The 27,717-nt window shown below is 40.6% G+C and overlaps 1 protein-coding gene across 2 annotated transcripts in view; it reads right to left on the reverse strand.

Moving 5' to 3' along the window:
• ptpa (protein phosphatase 2 phosphatase activator) overlaps window positions 1-27,717 on the reverse strand; it is a 102,129-nt gene that overhangs the window by 37,905 nt on the left and 36,507 nt on the right. For both annotated transcript variants that reach the window (XM_034192651.1, XM_034192652.1), the window contains exons 7-8: window positions 24,213-24,337; window positions 22,001-22,101 (exon numbers count right to left, since the gene is read on the reverse strand). In XM_034192651.1, the coding sequence (XP_034048542.1) occupies window positions 22,001-22,101; window positions 24,213-24,337 (226 nt within the window). The remainder of the gene's footprint in view (window positions 1-22,000; window positions 22,102-24,212; window positions 24,338-27,717) is intronic.

A 27,717-nucleotide genomic window follows, 5' to 3' on the forward strand; every position in this document is an offset into this window, starting at 1 on the left:
ACTCGACCAAGTGTTATCTTTTAATGCATATAATGTCCGGTGCTTATTTAATCGCCCGGTCACACAGCATACGACGATTCCTGAATGAAGGAAAAAAACAAAGTAAAAAAAAAAAAAAAGTCACAAATCGTTGAGAAAAGGTGGATAAATGAGCTTTTGACTTTTCCCATCACCGTTCGGTGATTCACAGGCTATTCGGCCTGCGAACCAAGAGCGCAAAAGGAAAGAAGAGGAACAAAACAAAGTCAAATCTGGAGTGTGTCTGCATCCTGCTCTGCGTTCCAGGACTCGGTGCAGGGACGGAGCTCTGTAGAGCCTGAGTCCTGGAGAAGCTGGAAAGGGAAGATCCGACCCACTGTGGAGTTGTGTGCGCACATCAGTGGATCCACCTGCTCTGGTTGTTTGTCCCGAACAGAAATGGGATCATCTCCATCATCAGAATCCTCACTGTCTGGTTCAGACTGACAACATGCTCCGTCTTGCTCCAATAAAAAAAAAAAAAAAAAAAAAAGTCACAAATCAACATTCATAAGACGCCGCATTATTACAAAAACAAACCAAAAAAAAAACACCAACAGACTAACCACACACTAAATATTCTACCAAAATAATACACACGCCAAATATTTTTTGTTGCATTGTAGAAATCTGCTCCATTCTCAAAACGGTAAAACAAATGGCACTCACGTTTCCAGACGTACAGCGGGATACACAGATTCCTTGGCAGAGCTGGGAACATCAGATAAAGTTCAGAGTCCTTATGTGCCCCATCCCTCCCAAAAAAGTAGAAAATATTGCCATTTAAACCCACAAGCAAACTTAAAGATCCCATTTCTTGTTTCAGCATTGAGAGCGAGACACAGGGATATATACACACACACACATATACAGTGAGGAAAATAAGTATTTGAACACCCTGCGATTTTGCAAGTTCTCCCACTTAGAAATCATGGAGGGGTCTGAAATTTTCACCTTAGGTGCATGTCCACTGTGAGAGAGACGTAATCTAAAAAAAAAAATTCCGGAAATCACAATGTATAATTTTTTTAAATAATTTATTTGTATGTTACTGCTGCAAATAAGTATTTGAACACCTGTGAAAATCAATGTTAATATTTGGTACAGTAGCCTTTGTTTGCAATTAGAGGTCAAACGTTTCCTGTAGTTCTTGACCAAGTTTTCAAACACTGCAGCAGGGATTTTGGTCCACTCCTCCATACAGAGCTTCTATAGATCTTTCAGGTTTGGAGTTTCAGCTCCCTCCAAAGATTTTCTATTGAGTTCAGGTCTGGAGACTGGCCAGGCCACTCCAGGACCTCAAAATGCTTCTTACAGTGTGTTTGGGGTCATTGTCATGCTGGAAGACCCAGCCATGACCCATCTTCAATGCTCTTACTGAGGGAACGAGGTTGTTTGCCAAAATCTCCCAATACATGACCCCATCCATCCTCCCTTCATTACGGTGCAGTCGTCCTGTCCCCTTTGCAGAAGAGCACCCCCAGAGTATGATGTTTCCACCCCTATGCTTCACGGTTGGGATGGTTTTCTTGGGATTGTTCTCATTCTCTAAAAATGGTAAGTGGAATTGATTCCAAAAAACTCTATTTTGGTCTCATCTGACCACATGACCTTCTCCCATGCCTCCTCTGGATCATCCAGATGGTCACTGGTGAACTTTAAACGGGCCTGGACATGTGCTGGCTTGAGCAGGGGGACCTTGCTGCCCTGCAGGATTTTAAACCATGACAGCATCATGTGTTACTAATGTAATCTTTGTGACTGTGGTCCCAGCTCTCTTCAGGTCATTGACCAGGTCCTCCTGTGTAGTTCTGAGCTTTCTCAGAATCATCCTTACCCCACAAAGTGAGATCTTGCATGGAATCGCAGACCGAGGGAGATTGACAGTCATCTTGTGTTTCTTCCACTTTATAATAAATAATCATAACAGTTGTTGTCTCCTACCAAGCTGCTTGCCTGTTGTCCTGTAGTCCATCCCAGCCTTGTGCAGGTCTACAGTTTTGTCCCTGGTGTCCTTAGACAGCTCTTTGGTCTTGGCTATGGTCGATAGGTTGGAATGTGGTTGATTAAGTGTGTGAACAGGTGTCTTTCATACAGGTAACAAGTTCAAACAGGTGCAATTAATACAGGTAAAGAGTGCAGAATAAGAGGGCTTCTTAAAGAAAAATTAACAGGTCTGTGAGAGACAGAATTCTTGCTGGTTGGTAGGGGATCAAATACTTATTTGTAGCAGTAACATAAGTGGGAGAACTTGCAAAACCGCAGGGTGTTCAAATACTTATTTTCCTCACTATCTCTCTCTCATATATATATATATATATTATATATATATATAAACGCTGTCTCTCTCTGCTTTTTTTTTTTTCAAAACCCTGGCGTTTCTGATCACCGGGGACTGTGGCTGTATCAATCAAGCAGTCAATCATGCACACAGGTTCGATTACCAGTTCTGATCACACATGCACAGGTGCTGTATACGTGGATCAGACACACACACACACACACACGCACACACGCACGCACTTCACCTTCTCTCCAGCTGATTCACTCTGGATGAATGCATTCAGTGTTTGCTTTTTGATGTAGCACACGCACACGTACACACAAATGGACTGTTTCATACATAGTTCAGCAACTGAAATGTTGTTCAGAAAAGAATGCAGCCATTTGCGATCACACGGTTCTCTGTTTTTATATGTCACACCTAGGGATGGGTATTGATAAGATTTTATCGATATCGCTGCCATTATCGATTCTGCTTATCGATCCGATTGCTCATCGATTCCCTTATCGATACCTCGTGAATTTTGTGCTAAAAGTAGGTTTTACAGGTTTTCTATGTATTTCCTTGAGTCTTAAAGTAAATAAATATGAAATTAGTCACTGTATCCTTGATCTCTGGACATAAATAAAAATAAACAAAACAGTGTTTTGCTTTGAAGTTATTAATTCAGACTGGATTCTATCGTTCTATCTTGACTTGTCAGAGCTGCGCAACGTTTGGAGCTGTGTGAACAGAACGGAGGATGATTCTAGTTTCTTTCTCGCAACGAGACAGGAGTCCCAGTTAGTAACTTTAATCCTTGCTCTTAAACTCTTGCTTGCCTCTACTGGTGGTTGGCTCTCACTGCGGTATTGTATCACTTCCTGTTCCGGAGCACAGCGGTGTTTTTCTGTATCTGTTAGCTGTTTAATCTGCGCAGTTAGATTGATCTAGTTATCTAGATTACGATTTGTTTCCCAGTGTAATCTTTACGTGCCTTAACTAAAGCACTCCTTCTGCTGAATCACCTCTAAATTATTTACACATTATTCACTTTGCGTGTTTTTAGGAATCCGCTAGCTTAGCGTAGCTACTAGCTCTTAGCCGATTTAGCATGGCGGCTTCTCCTGTCTCTCCCGCACTTTTCTGCTCTGGGTGTGAAATGTTTAGTTATTCCTCGGCCTCCTTTAGCAGTAATGGTACTTGTAATAAGTGTAGCTTATTCGTAGCTTTGGAGGCCAGGCTGGGCGAATTGGAGACTCGGCTCCGCACCGTGGAAAATTCTACAGCTAGCCAGGCCCCTGTAGTCGGTGCGGACCAAGGTAGCTTAGCCGCCGTTAGTTACCCCCTGGCAGATCCCGAGCAGCCGGGAAAGCAGGCCGACTGGGTGACTGTGAGGAGGAAGCGTAGCCCTAAACAGAAGCCCTGTGTACACCGCCAACCCGTTCACATCTCTAACCGTTTTTCCCCACTCGACGACACACCCGCCGAGGATCAAACTCTGGTTATTGGCGACTCTGTTTTGAGAAATGTGAAGTTAGCGACACCAGCAACCATAGTCAATTGTCTTCCGGGGGCCAGAGCAGGCGACATTGAAGGAAATTTGAAACTGCTGGCTAAGGCTAAGCGTAGATTTGGTAAGATTGTAATTCACGTCGGCAGTAATGACACCCGGTTACGCCAATCGGAGGTCACTAAAATTAACATTAAATCGGTGCGTAACTTTGCAAAAACAATGTCGGACTCTGTAGTTTTCTCTGGGCCCCTCCCCAATCGGACCGGGAGTGACATGTTTAGCCGCATGTTCTCCTTGAATTGCTGGCTGTCTGAGTGGTGTCCAAAAAATGAGGTGGGCTTCATAGATAATTGGCAAAGCTTCTGGGGAAAACCTGGTCTTGTTAGGAGAGACGGCATCCATCCCACTTTGGATGGAGCAGCTCTCATTTCTAGAAATCTGGCCAATTTTCTTAAATCCTCCAAACCGTGACTATCCAGGGTTGGGACCAGGAAGCAGAGTTGTAGTCTTACACACCTCTCTGCAGCTTCTCAGCACCTTCAACTGCACCACAGACTAAAACAGTTAAATGTGGTCTATTAAACATTAGGTCTCTCTCTTCTAAGTCCCTGTTGGTAAATGATATAATAATTGATCAACATATTGATTTATTCTGCCTAACAGAAACCTGGTTACAGCAGGATGAATATGTTAGTTTAAATGAGTCAACACCCCCGAGTCACACTAACTGTCAGAATGCTCGTAGCACGGGCCGGGGCGGAGGATTAGCAGCAATCTTCCATCCCAGCTTATTAATTAATCAAAAACCCAGACAGAGCTTTAATTCATTTGAAAGCTTGTCTCTTAGTCTTGTCCATCCAAATTGGAAGTCCCAAAAACCAGTTTTATTTGTTATTATCTATCGTCCACCTGGTCGTTACTGTGAGTTTCTCTGTGAATTTTCAGACCTTTTGTCTGACTTAGTGCTTAGCTCAGATAAGATAATTATAGTGGGCGATTTTAACATCCACACAGATGCTGAGAATGACAGCCTCAACACTGCATTTAATCTATTATTAGACTCTATTGGCTTTGCTCAAAAAGTAAATGAGTCCACCCACCACTTTAATCATATCTTAGATCTTGTTCTGACTTATGGTATGGAAGTAGAAGACTTAACAGTGTTCCCTGAAAACTCCCTTCTGTCTGATCATTTTTTAATAACATTTACTCTGATGGACTACCCAGCAGTGGGGAATAAGTTTCATTACACTAGAAGTCTTTCAGAAAGCGCTGTAACTAGGTTTAAGGATATGATTCCTTCTTTATGTTCTCTAATGCCATATACCAACACAGTGCAGAGTAGCTACCTAAACTCTGTAAGGGAGATAGAGTATCTCGTCAATAGTTTTACATCCTCATTGAAGACAACTTTGGATGCTGTAGCTCCTCTGAAAAAGAGAGCTTTAAATCAGAAGTGTCTGACTCTGTGGTATAACTCACAAACTCGTAGCTTAAAGCAGATAACCCGTAAGTTGGAGAGGAAATGGCGTCTCACTAATTTAGAAGATCTTCACTTAGCCTGGAAAAAGAGTCTGTTGCTCTATAAAAAAGCCCTCCATAAAGCTAGGACATCTTTCTACTCATCACTAATTGAAGAAAATAAGAACAACCCCAGGTTTCTTTTCAGCACTGTAGCCAGGCTGACAAAGAGTCAGAGCTCTATTGAGCTGAGTATTCCATTAACTTTAACTAGTAATGACTTCATGACTTTCTTTGCTAACAAAATTTTAACTATTAGAGAAAAAATTACTCATAACCATCCCAAAGACGTATCGTTATCTTTGGCTGCTTTCAGTGATGCCGGTATTTGGTTAGACTCTTTCTCTCCGATTGTTCTGTCTGAGTTATTTTCATTAGTTACTTCATCCAAACCATCAACATGTTTATTAGACCCCATTCCTACCAGGCTGCTCAAGGAAGCCCTACCATTATTTAATGCTTTGATCTTAAATATGATCAATCTATCTTTGTTAGTTGGCTATGTACCACAGGCTTTTAAGGTGGCAGTAATTAAACCATTACTTAAAAAGCCATCACTTGACCCAGCTATCTTAGCTAATTATAGGCCAATCTCCAACCTTCCTTTTCTCTCAAAAATTCTTGAAAGGGTAGTTGTAAAACAGCTAACTGATCATCTGCAGAGGAATGGTCTATTTGAAGAGTTTCAGTTAGGTTTTAGAATTCATCATAGTACAGAAACAGCATTACTGAAGGTTACAAATGATCTTCTTATGGCCTCGGACAGTGGACTCATCTCTGTGCTTGTTCTGTTAGACCTCAGTGCTGCTTTTGATACTGTTGACCATAAAATTTTATTACAGAGATTAGAGCATGCCATAGGTATTAAAGGCACTGCGCTGCGGTGGTTTGAATCATATTTGTCTAATAGATTACAATTTGTTCATGTAAATGGGGAATCTTCTTCACAGACTAAAGTTAATTATGGAGTTCCACAAGGTTCTGTGCTAGGACCAATTTTATTCACTTTATACATGCTTCCCTTAGGCAGTATTATTAGACGGTATTGCTTAAATTTTCATTGTTACGCAGATGATACCCAGCTTTATCTATCCATGAAGCCAGAGGACACACACCAATTAGCTAAACTGCAGGATTGTCTTACAGACATAAAGACATGGATGACCTCTAATTTCCTGCTTTTAAACTCAGATAAAACTGAAGTTATTGTACTTGGCCCCACAAATCTTAGAAACATGGTGTCTAACCAGATCCTTACTCTGGATGGCATTACCCTGACCTCTAGTAATACTGTGAGAAATCTTGGAGTCATTTTTGATCAGGATATGTCATTCAAAGCGCATATTAAACAAATATGTAGGACTGCTTTTTTGCATTTACGCAATATCTCTAAAATCAGAAAGGTCTTGTCTCAGAGTGATGCTGAAAAACTAATTCATGCATTTATTTCCTCTAGGCTGGACTATTGTAATTCATTATTATCAGGTTGTCCTAAAAGTTCCCTAAAAAGCCTTCAGTTAATTCAAAATGCTGCAGCTAGAGTACTGACGGGGACTAGAAGGAGAGAGCATATCTCACCCATATTGGCCTCTCTTCATTGGCTTCCTGTTAATTCTAGAATAGAATTTAAAATTCTTCTTCTTACTTATAAGGTTTTGAATAATCAGGTCCCATCTTATCTTAGGGACCTCGTAGTACCATATCACCCCAATAGAGCGCTTCGCTCTCAGACTGCAGGCTTACTTGTAGTTCCTAGGGTTTGTAAGAGTAGAATGGGAGGCAGAGCCTTCAGCTTTCAGGCTCCTCTCCTGTGGAACCAGCTCCCAATTCAGATCAGGGAGACAGACACCCTCTCTACTTTTAAGATTAGGCTTAAAACTTTCCTTTTTGCTAAAGCTTATAGTTAGGGCTGGATCAGGTGACCCTGAACCATCCCTTAGTTATGCTGCTATAGACGTAGACTGCTGGGGGGTTCCCATGATGCACTGTTTCTTTCTCTTTTTGCTCTGTATGCACCACTCTGCATTTAATCATTAGTGATCGATCTCTGCTCCCCTCCACAGCATGTCTTTTTCCTGGTTCTCTCCCTCAGCCCCAACCAGTCCCAGCAGAAGACTGCCCCTCCCTGAGCCTGGTTCTGCTGGAGGTTTCTTCCTGTTAAAAGGGAGTTTTTCCTTCCCACTGTAGCCAAGTGCTTGCTCACAGGGGGTCGTTTTGACCGTTGGGGTTTTACATAATTATTGTATGGCCTTGCCTTACAATATAAAGCGCCTTGGGGCAACTGTTTGTTGTGATTTGGCGCTATATAAAAAAATTGATTGATTGATTAATCCGCACAAAAGTGAATCACAACTCATATTCAGGGTGAAAGTGGTGAAAAACAAAAAAGCTGAAACCCAAAATTACCCCCCAACACCACCTGCATGAAAATGTTTCACTTCTACAACCCCTGGTAAAAATTATGGAATCACCAGCCTCAGAGGATGTTCATTCTGTTGTTTAATTTTGTAGAAAAAAAGCAGATCACAGACATGACACAAAACTAAAGTCATTTCAAATGGCAACTTTCTGGCTTTAAGAAACACTATAATCAGGAAAAAAAGATTGTGGCAGTCAGTAACAGTTACTTTTTTAGACCAAGCAGAGGAAAAAAATATGGAATCACTCAATTCTGAGGAAAAAAATTATGGAATCATGAAAAACAAAAGAACGCTCCAACACATCACTAGTATTTTGTTGCACCACCTCTGGCTTTTATAACAGCTTGCAGTCTCTGAGGCATGGACTTAATGAGTGACAAACAGTACTCTTCATCAATCTGTCTCCAACTTTCTCTGATTGCTGTTGCCAGATCAGCTTTGCAGGTTGGAGCCTTGTCATGGACCATTTTCTTCAACTTCCACCAAAGATTTTCAATTGGATTAAGATCCGGACTATTTGCAGGCCATGACATTGACCCTATGTGTCTTTTTGCAAGGAATGTTTTCACAGTTTTTGCTCTATGGCAAGATGCATTATCATCCTGAAAAATGATTTCATCATCCCCAAACATCCTTTCAATTGTCCAAAATATCAACATAAACTTGTGCATTTATTGATGATGTAATGACAGCCATCTCCCCAGTGCCTTTACCTGACATGCAGCCCCATATCATCAATGACTGTGGAAATTTACATGTTCTCTGTAGTTTTCTGTCTTGACGCTTTGATGTCTTCCTTGGTCTACCAGTATGTTTGCCTTTAACAACCTTCCCATGTTGTTTGTATTTGGTCCAGAGTTTAGACACAGCTGACTGTGAACAACCAACATCTTTTGCAACACTGCGTGATGATTCACTCTCTTTTAAGAGTTTGATAATCCTCTCCTTTGTTTCAATTGACATCTCTTGTGTTGGAGCCATGATTCATGTCAGTCCACTTGGTGCAACAGCTCTCCAAGGTGTGTTCACTCCTTTTTAGATGCAGACTAACGAGCAAATCTGATATGATGCAGGTGTTAGTTTTGGGGATGAAAATTTACAGGGTGATTCCATAATTTTTTTCCTCAGAATTGAGTGATTCCATATTTTTTTCCTCTGCTTGGTCTAAAAAAGTAACCGTTACTGACTGCCACAATCTTTTTTTCTTGATTTCTTATAGTGTTTCTTAAAGCCAGAAAGTTGCCATTTGAAATGACTTTAGTTTTGTGTCATGTCTGTGATCTGCTTTCTTTCTACAAAATTAAACAACTGAATGAACATCCTCCGAGGCCGGTGATTCCATAATTTTTGCCAGGGGTTGTAGAAGCTCTGAAATGCAATCTGGGACTATTCCAGACGATAAACTGGAGTATCCATTTAGGTGAGAAAAAAAAATACAACTTTCCTTATTTAGATTCATTCCAGTAGTATTCTGCTCTTACTAGGATGCAGCAGTTTTCTAGTTTGGCAGATAGTTCTGGAGGAAATCACTGAAGAAATTAACACATTGAAAATATGGTTAGACCGAAACAAACTGTCATTAAACTTGAATAAGATAGGGATGAAATGGAGGTGTGAGAGTCACTAGGTGTTTACAGGAAACACTTATTTATTTCTGTATGTATGTATGTATTTATTTATTTATGTACGTTCATTGTTAGTTGCTATTATATATTTTCTGTTGTGTTTCTATTCAGGTTCTTTTTGTCTCTTTCTCTAAAATTGTATATAATAATCATTAGATTATTAATATATAAGCAAAAATAAATTTAAGGAATATTACAATTTGAAAACAAATGCACCCGAACATGACGACGGCTGCAATTGCTAAATGCTAACTTTTAAAACTGAAAATGCCGTAGACATGCTAACGCGTTAGCATCGCTCCCGTTTTTAAGTTATAAAATACATCTATCAACTGTTTCAGAAGAACATAATAGGTCGGTTTAACATAGAAAAGGTAAATAATACTCACAGATGTATGCTCTTTAGGGTTTTAGCGGGGGAAAATTAAGCGAAAGAAAGAAAGAAATAAACAAAGCAATCGATCAAAGCATTGCTTCAATCTGCGAACCACTGCTTTGATTGGTTCAAGGTTCAAAGCAAAGCCGCGCTTGCAGAAAAGTTGATAAAGGACCCGCTGCAGGGTCTGTAATCAATGTAGAGAAATGATCATTTTCCTGACAAACACCCGCCAAAACAACGGCCACTCTGAAGGACCGATAACAGAATCATTAAGCACAAAGCTTATTGATGTCGGTGGATCGAATCATTTCTTAACGATACCCAAAAGGAACCGGTTCTCGATACCCATCCCTAGTCACACCTCTGTGGATCAAAGCTGTTCACACGCGAATGTCCACTGTGAACTTTTTCCACACTTGATGCTCAAAGTCACGCTTCTGTAAACTGCCACCTGGTTTGCACAAACCGAGGCTCAGTTCACTCAGAGATCAACGCAGACAACACGAAATATTACATCGTGTCGGACCTCAGCAGCTCCACAGCAATGAGGATGATCGCGCTCCTGCAAAGCCTGTTTACTCTCTGCTCAACTTTTCACTCTGTAGCTGATGTCAGCTGTGTTACGAGTTCTGTTAGAAAAGTATCGGACCTTTTTATTTTTTGCAAAAACCTGATGGATTTGAATCAAGTGTGCTTGCATGAGCCAACCTTGAACCTTCGTGCACATGCGTGAACTTTTTTACGCCTGTCGATTGCGTCATTTGCTGGTAAGCAGCCTTTGTGTGAGGACGTATGTAGTGCTCTCGGCTGATTTTCATTGCAAGGAAAATGGCGGAACGACTGGAGCAGCGCTACTAAAACAAATTTTGCCAGAAACTGGGCGACAGCCAGGTGGAAACCATTTGGAAGATTCAGACGGCTTTCAGTGGCTTTTCAGTCGTGTGACTATCCGAGAAATTGTGGAAGAGGTGGGCATCATTTTTCGGAGTCCATCATGTCCTGTGAGGTTTAAACATGAAGGCGCTTTTGCTCCGCCGTCAGCAGCGGCACGAATTTCACCGCCACTCTTTTCATGGCCAAATCTTCACAATGGAATGTGCTGAAAAAGTGCTGATGTCCACCTCTTCTGCAATTTTTCACGCAATTTTTCACATGATAGTCACACAACGGTCCCACATCACCACAGCATTCACTTTGGAAATGATCTGGTCATTTCTGCATGTTGATGGCCGACCAGAACATGGCTCGCTCTCCACCATTGTGTGATCATCTTTAAACCGGTTGTACCAATCCTTAATCTGTGTGATGCCCATAGCATTGTCACTGAAAGCCGTCTGAGTCTTCCGAATGGTTTCCACCTGGCTGTAGCCCAGTTTCTGGCAAAATTTGATGCAGTGCTGCTCCAGTCATTCCACCATTTTCCTTGTAATGAAAATCCGCCGAACGCACTACACGTTCTCACACAAAGGCTGCTTACCAGCAAATGACGTAACAAGAAACTTATTTATAGTCACGGTGACAGCTCCTCAACTACAAATGAAGTTGGAGCTTGACTGCCTGATATTTTAGAATCACTTGTGGACATCTTAAACTCAACGCTCACATGATTACTCTGCCTACATTAAAACCACGCCCCACCAAAACACAGTCAGTTCAATGATTACTTACGTGGCCTCAAGCATAAGGCTAGAGGTCTAGAGCAAAAATGACGTAGCTCAAAACTAGAAGTACTACACCTCGCATGGCGCAATACTATTCTAGACTATAAACATGCACTACTGGCTACAAAGTTGGGCCTATTACACTGATTTGATCAACAAAAACAAGCATAATTCAAAGTTCCTGTTTGACACGGTGGCAACACTTTTTCATGGACAACCACGTGCAAGTCACTCTCCATTTACACCCCGAGATTTCTTAGATTACTTCGAGAAGAGATGACATTAGGTTAAACATATCCCAGCATGCCTTAACCCAGGCACTACACCCTGCTATTGAGGTGGGTGCCATCACTGAGGTATTATTACCTAGATTTACAGAATTTCATATTATTTCACTGGGCGTGCTGAAGAAACGTGTGGTAACTTCTGCTAAAAGCACAACCTGTTTATATGATCCTATACCACCAAAACTGTTTAAGGACCTGTGGCCCACTCTTGGGCCGACTGTGCTGGAAATTATTAACATGTCACTAACTTTGGGATCTGTTCCTAAATGTTTCAAATCTGCAGTGATTAAACCATTACTTAAGAAACCTAATCTTGACCCTAGTTTACTGAAAAACTGTAGGCCGATATCAAACCTATATCATACCTTTTGTTCTAAAATTCTTGAAAAAGTGGTTTCACAGCAGCTCATGGACCACTGTATTGAGAATAATCTCTTTGAGCCACTGCAGTCTGCATTTAGAACAGGTCATTCCACAGCGACAGCTCTGACCAAAGTAGTGAATGATCTTCTGCTTGCAATGGATTCAGACACCACTACGGTACTGGTGTTGTTAGATCTCAGCGCTGCATTTGATATGGTCGATCGCCGTACTCTACTTGATAGGCTGGAGAATCACTTTGGGATTACTGGGTGGTTGACATTCTACCTAACCAGTCACTCTCATTGTGTTCTATACAACAACACTACCTCTAACCTTCGTGACATGAAATACAGGGTTCCACAGGGGTCGGTCTTAGGCCCCCTGCTTTTCTTTCTTTATATAGCACCCCTTGGGCACATACTGCTATATGACTTTTCATTGCTACACTGACAATACGCAGTTGTACATGCCAATAACTGCTGGTAATCTCATACACAAAGTCCTTAGAGGATTGCCTTGTGTCAGTGAAAAGCTGGACAATTTCTTACTTTTAAACTCAGATGAGACCGAAATGATAGTCCTTGGCCCAGCGAGACATTGACATCAGTTTGACCAGCCAACACTTAGCCTAGGCTTGTGTGTCATACATCACACTGGCAAAGTGAGGAACCTTGGGGTAATTTTTGATCCTACGTTGTCCTTTGACCTACACATCAGAGATATTATGAGAACTGCTTTCTTTCACCTGTGAAACAAAGCTAAGAATCGTTCTATCCTGTCTAAATTCTGGGTCTGTTAGTGAAGCTTAGGGCTAGTGGACAACATTCACCTTTGTATTCTCTCTGCTTTCCTGTCAATTTACTGGTGAACTCCCACCTTAGGTGTAGTTTTTTCAAGCCGACTGATTCTGATCTTTATCTCTCTGTCCGAGCTACTGATGACATCACGCAAGGCTGACAGCTGTGCACAGGGTGCTGGCTGACCACAAGATGCCCTGGCTGAAGCTGATGCAGCACACTGCAGTCTGGTTTTGGAATTTACTCTACCATGAGGACAGCTTGTGCTGCGGCCCACTGATGACATTTTCTGTTTAGTTTCTTCAGCTTTATATAAACCTTGTAACTGTCAGATTGGCCTAAGCAGTGGGTCACCTCTCTGACTCTGGTCTGCTTGAGATTTCTTCCTCAACATCATCTGAGGGAGTTTTTCTTCACTACTGCCATTTGTGTGCTTGCTCTAGGGGTTGGTAAGGTTAGAGCTTACTCATGTGAAGTGCCTTGAGGCAGCTTTGATGTGATTTGGTGTTATATAAAAGAAATAAATTAAAATTGACCATAGGTGTGCGTGTGGGTGTGAATGTGTTTGTCTGTATGCGGCCCTGTGACAGATTGGCATCCAGTCCAGGGTGCACCCCGCCTTAGGCCCTATGATTGTTGGGTTAGGCTCCAGCCACTGTAACCCTTAATTGGAGTAAGCGGTTGAAGCTGAGTGAGCAAGCAAGACAGTGCGTTCAATATATTTTTTGCCAGATATTTCAGAAAATGAAAAATGTATATATTCTAGACTCATTACATATAAACATTTGAAAACTGCAGTATCCTGTTTCAAAAAAATAGACGTGTATCGCAAAATACAAATATTTTATTTCAAATCACTGTAGACACAGTGTGAATACTATGAATCTTTCAGTCTCATCCTTTACATACAACTGCAGTCATGGGGGAAGATGGCTGAAGTGACAGTTGTCCAGAAGACACTCATGGGCAGCTTCCACAAGGGGAAAGCCACAGAAGATCATTGCTAAAAGCACTGGCTGTTCACAGAATTCTGAATCAAAGCATAGCCATGGAAAGTTGACTGGAGGGGAAAGTGTGGTCGGAAAAGATGCACAAGTAACAGGGACGACTGCAGACTTGAGATCATCATAAGGCAAAGCCCATTCAAGAACTTGGGGGAGCTTCAGAAGGAGTGGACTGAGGCTCAAGTCGGTGTATCAAGAGCCATCACGCATAGATGTGTCCTGGAAATGATACCAGGACTCTGTATTCCTGTTGCCAAGCCACTCCTCAATCAGAGACAATGTCAGAAGCAGCTTCCCTGGGCTGAGGAGAAAAAGAACTGGAGCGCTGCTCAGTAGTAAAAAGTCCTCTTTTCAGATTAAAGTAAATTTTGCATTTCATTTGGAAATCAAGGTCCCAGAGTCTGGATGAAGAGTGGAGAGGCTCAGAATCCAAGCTGGTTGAAGTCCAGTGTGAAGTTTCCACAATCAAATCCAAAGTCAACCCAGCCGTCTACCTGTGGCCCACTCTTGGGCCAACTGTGTTGGAAATTATTAATCTTTCTTTAATTTCTGGATCGGTTTCTAAATGTTTCAAATCTGCAGTGATTAAACCATTACTTAAGAAACCTAATCTTGACCCTAGTGCATTGAAAAACTATCGGGCGATAGCAAATCTATGATTTTGCTCTAAAATTCTGGAAAAAGTGGTGTCACGGCAGCTCGTAGACTATCTTACTGAGAATAATCTCTCTGAGCCACTGCAGTCTGCTTTTAGAAAATATCATTCCACAGATATGGCTCTCACTAAAGTGGTGAATGATCTTCTGCTTACAATGGATTCGGACACCACTACGGTTCTGTTGCTGTTAGATCTCAGTGCTGCATTTGATACAGTGGATAGTCATATTCTACTTGATAGGCTGGAAAATAATTTTTTGGGGATTACTGGGAGTGCCCTTGCATGGCTGACGTCATACTTGACCAATCGTTCTCACTGTGTTTTGTACAGTAACACTACCTCTAACCTTAGTGACGTGAAATTTGGGGTTCCACAGGGGTCTGTCTTAGGCCCCCTGCTTTTCTCCCTTTATATAGCACCCCTTGGGCACATATTGCGGCATTTTGGGATTACCTTTCACTGCTGTGCAGATGGTACGCAGTTATACATGCCGATAACTGCTGGTAATCTCGTTCACATAAAATCCTTAGAAGATTGCCTTGCAGCAGTGAGAAGTTGGATGTCTAGAAACTTCCTACTTTTAAACTCTGATAAGACTGAAATGATGGTTCTTGGTCCTGTGAGACATCGGCATCAATTTGACCAGTTAACGCTCAGCCTAGGCTTGTGTGTCATACATCACACTGAAAGTGAGGAACCTTTGGGTAAATTTTGATCCTTGGTTGTCCTTTGGCCTCCACATTAGAAATATTACTAGGACTGCTTGCTTCCACCTGTGAAATATAGCAATTTGTCCCATCCTGTCTATGGCTGATGCTGAGACCCTGATCCATGCATTTATCTCTTCTAGATTGGACTACTGCAATGTTCTATTTTCTGGTTTACCACAGTCCAGCATTAGGGGTCCCCAATTGGTTCAAAATGCTGCAGCCAGACTTCTGACATGAAGCAGAAAGTACAACCACATTACACCCATTTTGGCATCCCTTCACTGGCTTCCTGTCCCAGTGAGATCAGATTTCAAGGTTCTGCTACTAACCTGTTAAATTATTCATGAACTGGCACCTCCCTACCTAGCTGAGCTATTTAAACCTTATGTACCAGCCTGGGCTTTACATTCTCAGGGTGCAGGACTACTTTGTGTCCCTAGGGTGAATAAGAAGTCTGCAGGTCACAGAGTTTTCTCTTATCGTGCCCCTGTTCTGTGGAATGATCTCCTTGCATCAATAAAAGTCAGATTTTGTGGAGACTTTCAAGTCCAGACTTAAGGCACACTTCTTTTCTCTTTCGTATGGCTAGCATACTGGTACAGTTTTGTTTTTCACTTTTTACTCTTTTAATTCATTTCATTAGTAAACGGAGTGTGTCGTGGCCGCAACTTTACCTAAATTCTGGGTCTTTTAGTGAAGTTTAGGGCTAGTGGCCGGCGATCACCTTAGTATTTCTTCTGTTTTTCTTGTTGATTAATGCTGACAAATTATACAGTATTTTTTGTCTTTCTGATGCCTGATTGTTTTTTCTTTCTGTTTAAGGTGCAGCTCCATCCAGAGATGGGAACTGTATTTGTGTTGGCGACCCTCCTGTCCTGTGCACCAACAGCATTTCTTATATATTCATCCGTGAATTGTTTTGTGAATTGTTCTAATTTATGTTTTGTAGCATGGCCCAAGCAGAGGGTCACCCCTTTGAGTTTGGTCTGCTTGAGGTTTCTTCCTCAGAGGGAGTTTTTCCCTTACCACGGTTGCTCTGGGGCTTGGTAAGGTTAGACCTTACTGGTGTGAAGTGCCTTGAGGCAACTCTGTTGTGATTTGGCGCTATATAAATAAATGAAATAAATTGAAGTTAGAAGGCTTGACAACACTTCATACTTCTATCTGCTGACGAGCTTTAGAGATGTTGATTTCCTTTCCCAACACCAAAATTACAAGTAAATGCACCAAAACTACGAGTAACTGGTTTGCTGACCATGGTATTTACTGGACTTGACTGACCCCATAGACAATGCTTCATAGATTCTCTATGGAGCAAGATTACACCAAAACCAACAAACCAGATGAGCTGAAAAACAACCTGGACTTCTCGAACACCTCAGCAGTGCCACAGGCTGATCGCCGCCACACCACAACGCAGTGACGCAGGAAATAATTAAGAAGGAGCCACGACCAAATACTGAGTGCACAAATTAATATACCTTTTATAAGTTTCTTTCTGTATTATAAATCCTTTTGAAAACTGATTTTATGAAATATTCTAATTATATTATATTGAAAGCCTTGGGGCAACTGTTTGTTGTGATTTGGCGCTATACAAGAAAAAAGTTGATTGAGTTGATTGATATGAGATATGTATTTTCTAAGTTTTGGAGCTGTAGGAATTAATGATAAAAATTTAAATAAAAAAATGACTGAAATATTTCACTTTCTATTTAATTAAAGTACAATATGTATGACTTTTGCTGTCCAAAATACCTGGCCAAAAATAGTTAACTTTTTCACATTGTTCTAATTTTTTGAGATACAGTTGTATATTAAATGAAATGAAGCTGACGAAAAAAGTACATACAAGAATCACTTTCAGTACCATCCCAACCTTTCTGATTTGGGGTTGTATTTATTTATTTATTTTATTGCACGAATGGCTCTTTATAAATCAGTTTATGGCTAATTCTACTGTTGGTATCAAGGGTCCATAGAGCATTAATTTTAATTATGAAAATCTACTTGTTCGTTAATTTACTGTCACAACTAAACCTTTCCAAGTTAATAATTTTTCATGCTACCTGGGTAGCTAGTGCGCTCTTACTTCTGGTACTAATTTTAATTTAACCTTTATTTAACCAGGTTAGTCCCACTGAGATCGAGATCTCTTTTGCAAGGGAGACCTGGACAATTCTAAAGTTTCCAATTCACCTCACCTGCATGTCTTTAAATGTGGACGCAATCCAGAGCACCCGGAGGAAACCCACACAAACATGGGGAGAACATGCAAACTCCACATAGAAAGGCCACAGGTAGGGATCAAACCCATGACCTTCTTGCTGTGAGGCACTAGTGCTAACCACTAAAACACCATGCACCATTTAGTATTTTATCTCAGTGCTTTTGTACTTTTACTTAACATTATCAATTCAGGACTTTTACTTCCAACACAGTATTTACAGCATTTTATGTTTTGCCAGTCTGCTGCTACACACTCCTGACCAGTTGGTGGCACTGTAGGGCTTGCAACAGCAAAGATGCAGCTGAAGAGGCGAGGAAGGTGGCACTGAAACAAACTGTTTAGTAATCCCATACACATAGTGCCACCTGCTGGATGGCTAGTGGAGGTGGCTGCTCTCACAAGTTAGTTGAGTTGAGTTATAAACGGTCAGTGGCTGCTGCATAAATTGCATTGGTCAACAACAAAAAAAAAACTTTGTCTGCTACCTGAAGAAAAACAACTGATTTTGAGTTATGTGACTACACCAATAAACGCCAGTCGCCAAATTGTTCTCAATGATTTTATTAGAAATGAACACACAACTGGTGAAAAAAATTACACAGATACCAAAATATTAATCATTATGAGGAAACTCAAATTAATACACTCCACAATTAGTCTTAACAATTCAAAAGTGAGTCAAACACTTGCTCTTGCGCTTGTGGGTCACAGACGTTTCACGCTGTAGAAACCAGCAGTAGTCACCCATCATGTTTGCATTATAACGCCCCTGGTACCTGGTCTCCATTTCAGAGATATCTTGGTGGAATCTTTCACCATGCTCATCACTCACATCACCCAAATTGGGTGGAAAGAACTCAAGATGAGAGTGCAGGAAGTGAATCTTAAGTGACATTCTGCAGCCCATGCGTTTGTATGATTTGAGCAAGTTGTCAACTAGTTCTTCATAGTTTGTGGCTGCCCAAGAAATTCTGTACCACTTGCACAAATGATTCCCATGCTCTTAGTTCAAGGGGTCTGAGCTTAGATGGAAAGTCTTTGTCTCTAATAAGCTCACGTATTTGAGGTCCATCAAAAATCCCAGCTTTAAGCTCGGCATCACTTTGGACTGCCCCAAATTTTTGTTTCAGGTATTTAAAGCCATCTGAGCTATGATCCATTGCCTTCACAAAGTTCTTGATAAGGCCAAGTTTTATATGCAGGGGAGGAAGGTATACTTTCTGTGGATCAATCAATGCCTGGTGTTTTACATTGTGTTTTCCAACTGTGTGTTGGACTCGTTCCGGCCACGTCTTGATTTTGATAGATTGTTCCTTTTTTTCATAAACATTTGCAGTGTGCTAGATTTGATGCATTTGCCAAATATCTCTAGGTCTCTTTTTTCATATTTTGCATTTCTGATTTTAGAACATTGAACAAACTATTTTTGAGGCTAGATTAATCATATATATATATATATATATATTCAGTGCTCCAGCAGTATTCCATCACTTGATGTACATGTACCACAAAAACTTGGTTTTCATCTGCAGACTGATCAAAGCAATCATTAAAAAAATTACAAATTTCTGGCAATGTTGGCCCTCAATACTGGCAGTTTATTGATTGAATTGTTTTACCATATTTGGAATCAGCAACCCAAAATCACCCAGATTAGTGCTAAATTCTGTTTCATTCTAAAATTAGAAAATTTTAACACAATCTACATTTGCATGAGAAGCGCCATAATAGCAATAGATTAGCTAAATATTGGCATGTTCATAACTCAAGAACCTGATGTGCTAGACAAATTCTGATTACAGATTTGGAATCAGCATAGCTGAAATATCAGCTAATATAAACCAGGTAGCAAAACCATTGTTGACCAGTGTTGTTGACAATTACAGACTGTGTTTAAAAGTCATATACTCAACAAAAATATAAACGCAACACTTTTGGTTTTGCTCCCATTTTGTATGAGATGAACTCAAAGATCTAAAACTTTTTCCACATACAAAATATCACCATTTCCCTCAAATATTGTTCACAAACCAGTCGAAATCTGTGATAGTGAGCACTTCTCCTTTGCTGAGATAATCCATCCCACCTCACAGGTGTGCCATACCAAGATGCTGATTAGACACCATGATTAGTGCACAGGTGTGCCTTAGACTGCCCACAATAAAAGGCATTATCATCTTGAAAAATGATTTCATTATCCCCAAACATCCTTTCAATTGATGGGATAAGAAAAGTGTCCAAAATATCAACGTAAACTTGTGCATTTATTGATGATGTAATGATAGCCATCTCCCCAGTGCCTTTACCTGACATGCAGCCCCATATCATCAATGACTGTGGAAATTTACATGTTCTCTTCAGGCAGTCATCTTTATAAATCTCATTGGAACAGCACCAAACAAACGTTCCAGCATCATCACCTTGCCCAATGCAGATTCGAGATTCATCACTGAATATGACTTTCATCCAGTCATCCACAGTCCACGATTGCTTTTCCTTAGCCCATTGTAACCTTGTTTTTTTCTGTTTGGGTGTTAATGATAGCTTTTGTTTAGCTTTTCTGTATGTAAATCCCATTTCCTTTAGGCGGTTTCTTACAGTTCGGTCACAGACGTTGACTCCAGTTTCCTCCTATTCGTTCCTCATTTGTTTTGTTGTGCATTTTCGATTTTTGAGACATATTGCTTTAAGTTTTCTGTCTTGACGCTTTGATGTCTTCCTTGGACAACCAGTATGTTTGCCTTTAACAACCTTCCCATGTTGTTTGTATTTGGTCCAGAGTTTAGACACAGCTGACTGTGAACAACCAACATCTTTTGCAACATTGCGTGATGATTTACCCTCTTAAGAGTTTGATAATCCTCTCCTTTGTTTCAATTGACATCTCTCGTGTTGGAGCCATGACTCATGTCAGTCCACTTGGTGCAACAGCTCTCCAAGGTGTGATCACTCCTTTTTAGATGCAGACTAACGAGCAGATCTGATTTGATGCAGGTATTAGTTTTGGGATGAAAATTTACAGGGTGATTCCATAATTTATTCCTCAGAATTGAGTGAGTCCATATTTTTTTGGTCAAAAAAGTAATCGTTACTGACACAATTTATTTTCCTGATTTCTTATAGTGTTTAAAGCCAGAAAGTTGCCATTTGAAATGACTTTAGTTTTGTGTCATGTCTGTGATCTGCTTTTTTTCTACAAAATTAAACAACTGAATGAACATCCTCCGAGGCCGGTGATTCCATAGTTATTGCCAGGGGTTGTAGTTTGCCTCCTGAAAACTGTGTGCTTGTTGCTGCCTTTCACCCAGCTAACAAGCTAGCAAACATAAAAATAATTGTTAGGTTCTACAAATTAGTAATTGTAACCCCAAATGCAGCTTCAAAATATTTTAAAACCTGTTTCAAACACGGGTTGGAGTCTGTAACAAAAGGAAAACATCATGAGCTAAATGGGACCTAAATACATCACTCAAGTATTCAAAACAAATCCTTTGAAACCTTCGAGCTAATTTGGTATTGAAACATCAAAATGTGAACGAGGTTGGATCACAGTTTTTAAACTTCAGATTTAAAGGATTAATTAGCACAGGGTCTGTATGTGTACAAGTACACACTGAAAAGGTGTAGCATGGAACCGTGAAGAGAGCCCCGTGGTTCCTGTGCAGACAGAAACATGTACAAGTATTTACAGCTCATTATGAAACTAAAGCGGGACGACACCGCTTTTATGGGAAACTCTGCTAATTAAATGTTGCATTAAAAAATTCTATATGGTAAACATTTGTGAGACTGAAGGGCAGATACAATAATGAGAGAGAGCACCACGCCCACAGTTCCACTGCAGTTGTTACATGAATGCAACGTAGATGTGTCACAGATCACAAAACTGACAGCTCATATCAGATACGGCTTTTAAGTCACAGGTCGGATCATTAGCAGATCAGCAACAAACAACACAACATTTACTTTCCATTTTTAAAAACTACTTGATAAGCAATGAAAACAATGAAGTTTTGTCTGTGGTCCTGGATGAAAACACAAGACAGAATGACCAGTGTTTTACAGGCACCAACTATGATCCGTTCTACCACTAATGCAATGGTGTGAAGTTATATGACCATGCGACACACTGTGCTGCCCAGCACAAAGAATACCGGAACCAAAACAAGATTACCTGCTGCCTCATCCAAAAGACGAGACATCAGCACTGACATGGAAGACAAATGTTCCTAATGTTCACACTCAAATGTGTCATTTGGTTGCAGCTGCTTTTGGAGTGTTGATTTGACCAGACTGTTATGTTACATAGTGACACTTTGTAATCGAGTGCATCTAACTCACAAGATGAAAAATACACTGAAATGAATCACGTTAACATCCGAGCTTGTCTGCAGAGAGCTACATAAGAACTCTGTCCTAAGAAAGACTAGTTTCAAAGCAATGCAATCGGGTTAGCGTCTAGTGGATACCTACAACTCCACATCACTAATGTCAGCAGAGGAAAAATGACAGAACAATGAGCAAAACATGTATTCTGATTTGACTTACCTCATTTATGAACTTGATGCAATCCAGAAACATGTAGTCTTGGTAATGTTCATTCACCACCGTGTCAACAATGAAGTGCCGCGGCTCCAGTGTTGGGTGATCTGGAGGGAAAAGGAGTGTAAGTGCACATTACCACCACCTGGTGTCCCCACTGACTTTCCCATTAAAACTGAGTTCACCATCACATCTGTGTATGAACCTTTACACAGCACATTTACTCATGTAATGGTTCACCTGGTCAGCATAGGTTACAGCTTAAAAAAAAAAAGGAGCAACTCATTTCTGTTTGCTTTAAATGTGGAGAACTAAAATGTTTGCTGGCTTTGTGTTTGGTTGGTTTTATGTTGAGGCAGTTATCAGACGGCCTCTTATTCAGTTATCTTTACATTTAATAAGGTTTCTATTTAGATCCAGCTTGTTAGCTCATTAAGCTAGCTGGCCCATCGTGATGCTTTGTATCATAGCACCATCATGCTTCCCACTTTGATGGGGAATTGAAGGGTGATCCTAAAAGTGCAGCCAATGAGTGTGGAGTTGGATGCTCAGACGGCCAGGCTGGACACCCCACAGCAGCAGAATGAGCAATACGGGGAGGAGATCAGACAGCTGAAGTCTGAGAAGGTATTCTCACAGGCACACTATCCCAGCTCACAAAGGTTTTATGCAAATCAGTTGATTATGTTTGTAAATCGCTGAAATCTATAGATGCATTGTTTTTATCTGAAACATGGATTAAACCACATCAGTTTAGTGTGATATCTGGTGTGTTATCTAGTAACGACGCATGTTCTATGTATTTTAAATCTGGTAGGACCAAAGCCCAGCCAACTGTAGGCCGGCCCCGTGGGGGCGTGGCACGGCTCTGTAAAGATGATGGCCTGCCCAGCTACACAAAAACAGAATATGCAAGTGACTGAGTCATACCTTTGCAAGTGATGATATAAAACACTTACAGGCGAGTACATGCACTTTTACAAATCTGGAGACCAACATCATATCACAAGCATGTCTTGATACCTTCTGCACAGAGTTAGCATCTGTATACAGTTCTGCGTTTAAGTGTGATGCTGTACTGTTCCTATTCTTAAGAAATATACTTTGTCTCATACTGACTAGAATAATTTTTGACCCATTACTCCAAGTTCACTATATGTTAAATTGCTTGAACTTGTAATTCTTCCCATGATAAACTTCGACACTGGTTGGAACCAGTATGGATATCAAAGCGGGGAAAAGGATTGATTTCTGCTGTGCTTTTTTATAACACTCCCTCCCTCTGGAGATGTCTGACGCATCTCCGCGTCAAAGTCATATGACCGAATTAAGCGGACGTACCATCCAATCAACAGTCTGAGTCTCCGTTCAAATATGTGTTGAAAGTGTGGACATCAAACTATATACGTGAACTATTTCCTTGTTTTGCTATCTTTCACAGCAGGAGTTGCAGGGAAAAAAACATGACTTCCTCTTTACCATTGGTGGAAAAATGCCTGACCTAAACCAATTAAAATTACCAAACCACATGGGTTGGTTGCTAAGGAGATCTGGTCAAACAGCCACAAAAGGCAGACTAAAGCGTCAACACTGCCTCCAGGTGGACAGCAGGAGGAGTGACGCTACTCCTCTGGGCCAGACCTGTGTCCCCTTTGTCTTGTGTTGGACAGGAATCGTTTTCCTGAGTGGCACAAATAATTTGTGTGGCATCTTATTGTTTTGTAAATAGTTGTACAAAAAACCCTGCATTTCCTGTATTTTAATGTAAATAGTTGTATATAACGTTGTTATATACAACGTTGTATATAATGTTGGCTCCATTTGTACATATGTTTCCAAAATTTACAATCTATATTTGCATTACAAGTTATAAAAATGGTTTGTTAAACATGTTTGTGGTTTTCACAGTAAAAAAAAAAAAAAAAAATTTTCCAATTTGGATTTCGTGTTTTTGTGTGAATTTAGTTTCATTTTGTCAATACAGTATGCCAGAATGAAAGGAAAACTGTAAAGTCACACAGGAGAGGCTGCGCTGCAAAAAATGAAACCAAACAAGGCAACGTTTTTTTTTTAAAGGCAAATTATGAAGGTAAAACCAAAAGTAGTCAAAAACAGCCAATTATGCCCTGGGACCCAGAAGGTTAAGTAACAGTATCTCTAATCCATACATATAAACACCATTTTCTGTTTTTTGAGTATGTGTGTGCATGCGACTTACCTATAAACTGGGAACTCCCCCACAGGAAGGGAAGAAACTGGAAGTCATCCAATCCCCAAACACCTTGGCTTCCTGCTGGTTCCATTCTGTAGGTCCTCTGTAGCTTCCTCATCACATTAAGATATCTGAAAAATCAAAATTTTTACCACACAGGTCTTACCCAAAATGTCATGTTGCTCTTAGAGCCCAGACCCAACATTTTAACCAAGTAAAGTGAAAATCAAGTCACTGGTTTGAGAGTAATGCTGCCAACAACCTAAAGACTAATACACTGACCTCTGGGTCAGAGCGTGCTGATGACAATCAAGAAATTCTGACCAGTTCTATACATGTGAACGAACACACACACACACACAAAATCAGGCTGATATATATAGGAGGAGGATCATTTTGCAGTTTTGGCCCAATTTCAACTATTTGTGCTTTCTGTGGGGAATGTGAAACAAAAAAAAAAAAAAAAAAACTGACTATATTTAGAGCCCCATGGGCTGAGTTTGCAGACAAATCCAAAAGACAGAAGTACTACTATTAAAGATGAAGTAACACAAAAATGTAGAGGTTACATTTTAAATTGTGTAGTTGTGTGTCTGCTGTTTATGGGTATGTTGTCAAAGATTTAAAAATGTTCACATTCAAATATTTAATATGTGGCTGGTCTTGTGGGTTGCAGCTTTATCATAAGTTTGAGTCGTGTTTGGATTTTAGCTGACGGGGAGGAAGGTGACGTCATCTGACAGTCTGCTGGGACTGTCAAAAACACTGCAGAGTCCTTGCTACAACTGTGAATAGGCTACCTGAAAAAATCTGGAACTGTGTGGAGAAAGAACCCTCATTTTCAGTTTACCACATGGAACTGGCATAATGGTGTTGATGGGGCTTTTTTTTTAGCTTCTACTTCAGGAAAGGGCCTTTCTCAGGACAATAGGATCCATTGATTAAGTAAAACCCCTGTCACACCTTGACAATTTAGCCAGCGCATATTAAAAATGCTGGCATACATCTAATAAGTTATGGGTAAGATCTGTATACGTTAAGAGCACGTTGAAGCATGCTGAAATATGTCATAATATGGCAAGTTGTTGTTGTCGTCGTCCATTCGGCTGCTCCCGTTTTGTGTTCGGGTTCGCCACAGCGGATACAACCAGATCCGCATTGATATTTGGCACAAGTTTTACGCCGGATGCCCTTCCTGACACAACTCCAGTTTTACCTGGAGAAACACACACAGCCGCTGGTGTTCCAAAGAGGTCTCCCATCAAAGTACTAACCAGGTCCCACACTGCTTAGCTTCTGAGATCTGACAGGATCAGGCTGACAGAGCAGACCGGCTGCTTAGTATGTTGGAAAAATTTTGGGCACGCACAATATTTTCGACGCATGCCAGCATATGACTGATACGTCCTGTATACGTGAACCGTACGTTGTAGGTAAGTTATGCGATTGTTGACACACATTTCTTGTACGTTACTCATAAGTTGAAATCTGTCCATTGATTGGCTGAAAGCTGCAGTCCTCATGCAGTTCAGACCGTTACAAATATTAAAACCATTCACACACAAAGGAAATATCAAGTCTTAGTCTTGTTCCGTCGTTTCAGTCAAATTCATCATCACAGCCTGAAGAAAAGTAGACACAAAGTGTCCCGATTTTGGAAAACGATGTCTGAAAATACTTTAATTCCATGTCATGGCTGAAGAAACGTAGTGTTTTAAAAGAAGTCCTTCAGTGTTTTGTGCATTTCTCAGCCTGAACCTGAAACAGACTTTGTGCCACAACAAGAAATTTAACTTATTTTAAAAGTTGAAAGAGTCACAGCGCCTCATTCATTCACATCAAATAAACTGATGCCTGTTTACCACAGACATCAGTCAACTTCAGCAGTCTGCTCACGATAAAAATAAATCCCATGATCCACCAAGACAAAAAAAAACCTTTTTTTTTTTTTTTTTAAAGAAATGTTAAACTGCTTTCTTTGGCCTCTGTGTGGAGAAAAGATACTGCACGACAGCGTACGCATGCTCGATGACATGCTCCTCAATATTAATGTTACGCCAGCCAAACAAAAGGGTTCTGCCGGTGGTGGAAACGCAAACAAAGCCAGATGTAACCGCTCCAACCCGCACCATACCACGCAGTACCGACCCAGACCGCTCGGTGGAAACGAGGCTGTCAGCAGTATACAATGGCTAAATCCTCAAGGTGTGACAGGGCCATAAGAATGAGTTTCTGCCAGGTTCCTAGTGACAGAACAAATACAAACAGAATAAAGGCCATCAGGGGGTGTAGTTCTCTGGGGAGCTCTTCAGCTGTTAGTCCCTAAAACTGCTTGGTTGAAAGAGGATTTATAACACAAATATTTTCAGCAGCACCTGTCTGAAGCAGTGATAAGTCAGGTGTACAGGACCATCAGGAGGCTGGGAAGAAAATCTAATTCGAGACCTATGTTGAACTTTATTCACTTCATATCTTGAGGATAAATTGCAGTAATAAGAAAATAGAACTTATTGCCAGTATCCATGTATACACCTGTTCAAAATAATTGTGTGTTTAAAAAGTAAGTAAAGCTCAAAATCCTTATAAATGCTTTTATTTCCATGCACTCAAATGCATTGAGAACACTGCACATTCAATTCCACATGAAGAAAAAGTTTTTTATCAAATTTATTACTTTACAAAAAGTGAAAAAAAAAAAACACTAGGCTGTTCATAAAAATAGCAGTGTCTACATGTTTCTTTACCAATTCAAACATTTACTGTATAAACTGAAAAATGCTTGTATAACTACTGTTTCTGAGAACTGCTTCACATCTGCGTCACCTGTAAACAGGTATTCCAGTCCAGGACCATTGGTCTACATTTCACAATTCCTCTGCATTTCTTGGTTTTGCCTCAGAAACAGCATTTTTGATGTCACCCCACAAGTTTTCTATTGGATTAAGGTCCTCTGATTGGACTGGTCACTCCATAACGTTAATGTTGTTGGTCTGGAGGCAAGATGCTGCTCACTTGGTGTATTTGGGGTCATTGTCTTGTTGAAACGGTCATTTCAAGACTATTTTGCTTTCAGCATAACATGATCTCTTCAAGTATTTGATGTATTCAAACTGATCCACGATCCCTGGTACGTGATAAATAGAGCTGACACCACAGTATGAGAAACATCTCCATTCAGGTTAAAGCACCTTGACAATTAGACGAAATTGATACCCGTACTGCTGTGCAATTAATCGTGCCAATGCGACCCACTGTTTTGTCCTACTTCACACCATGCCATATAAAAATAAAATAATCATTTCATAGCCGATGACGCATTTGCTCTCAGAACTTGGCTGATGAAACCATTCTCTCATCGCTCCCAGAATCACAGAGAAATTATCTAACACACACACACACACACACACACACACACACACACACACACACACACACACACACACACACACACACACACACACACACACACACACACACACACACACACACACACACACACACACACCACACA

This window comes from Thalassophryne amazonica, chromosome 17, assembly GCF_902500255.1.
Source record: "Thalassophryne amazonica chromosome 17, fThaAma1.1, whole genome shotgun sequence".
Lineage (NCBI taxonomy): Eukaryota > Metazoa > Chordata > Actinopteri > Batrachoidiformes > Batrachoididae > Thalassophryne > Thalassophryne amazonica.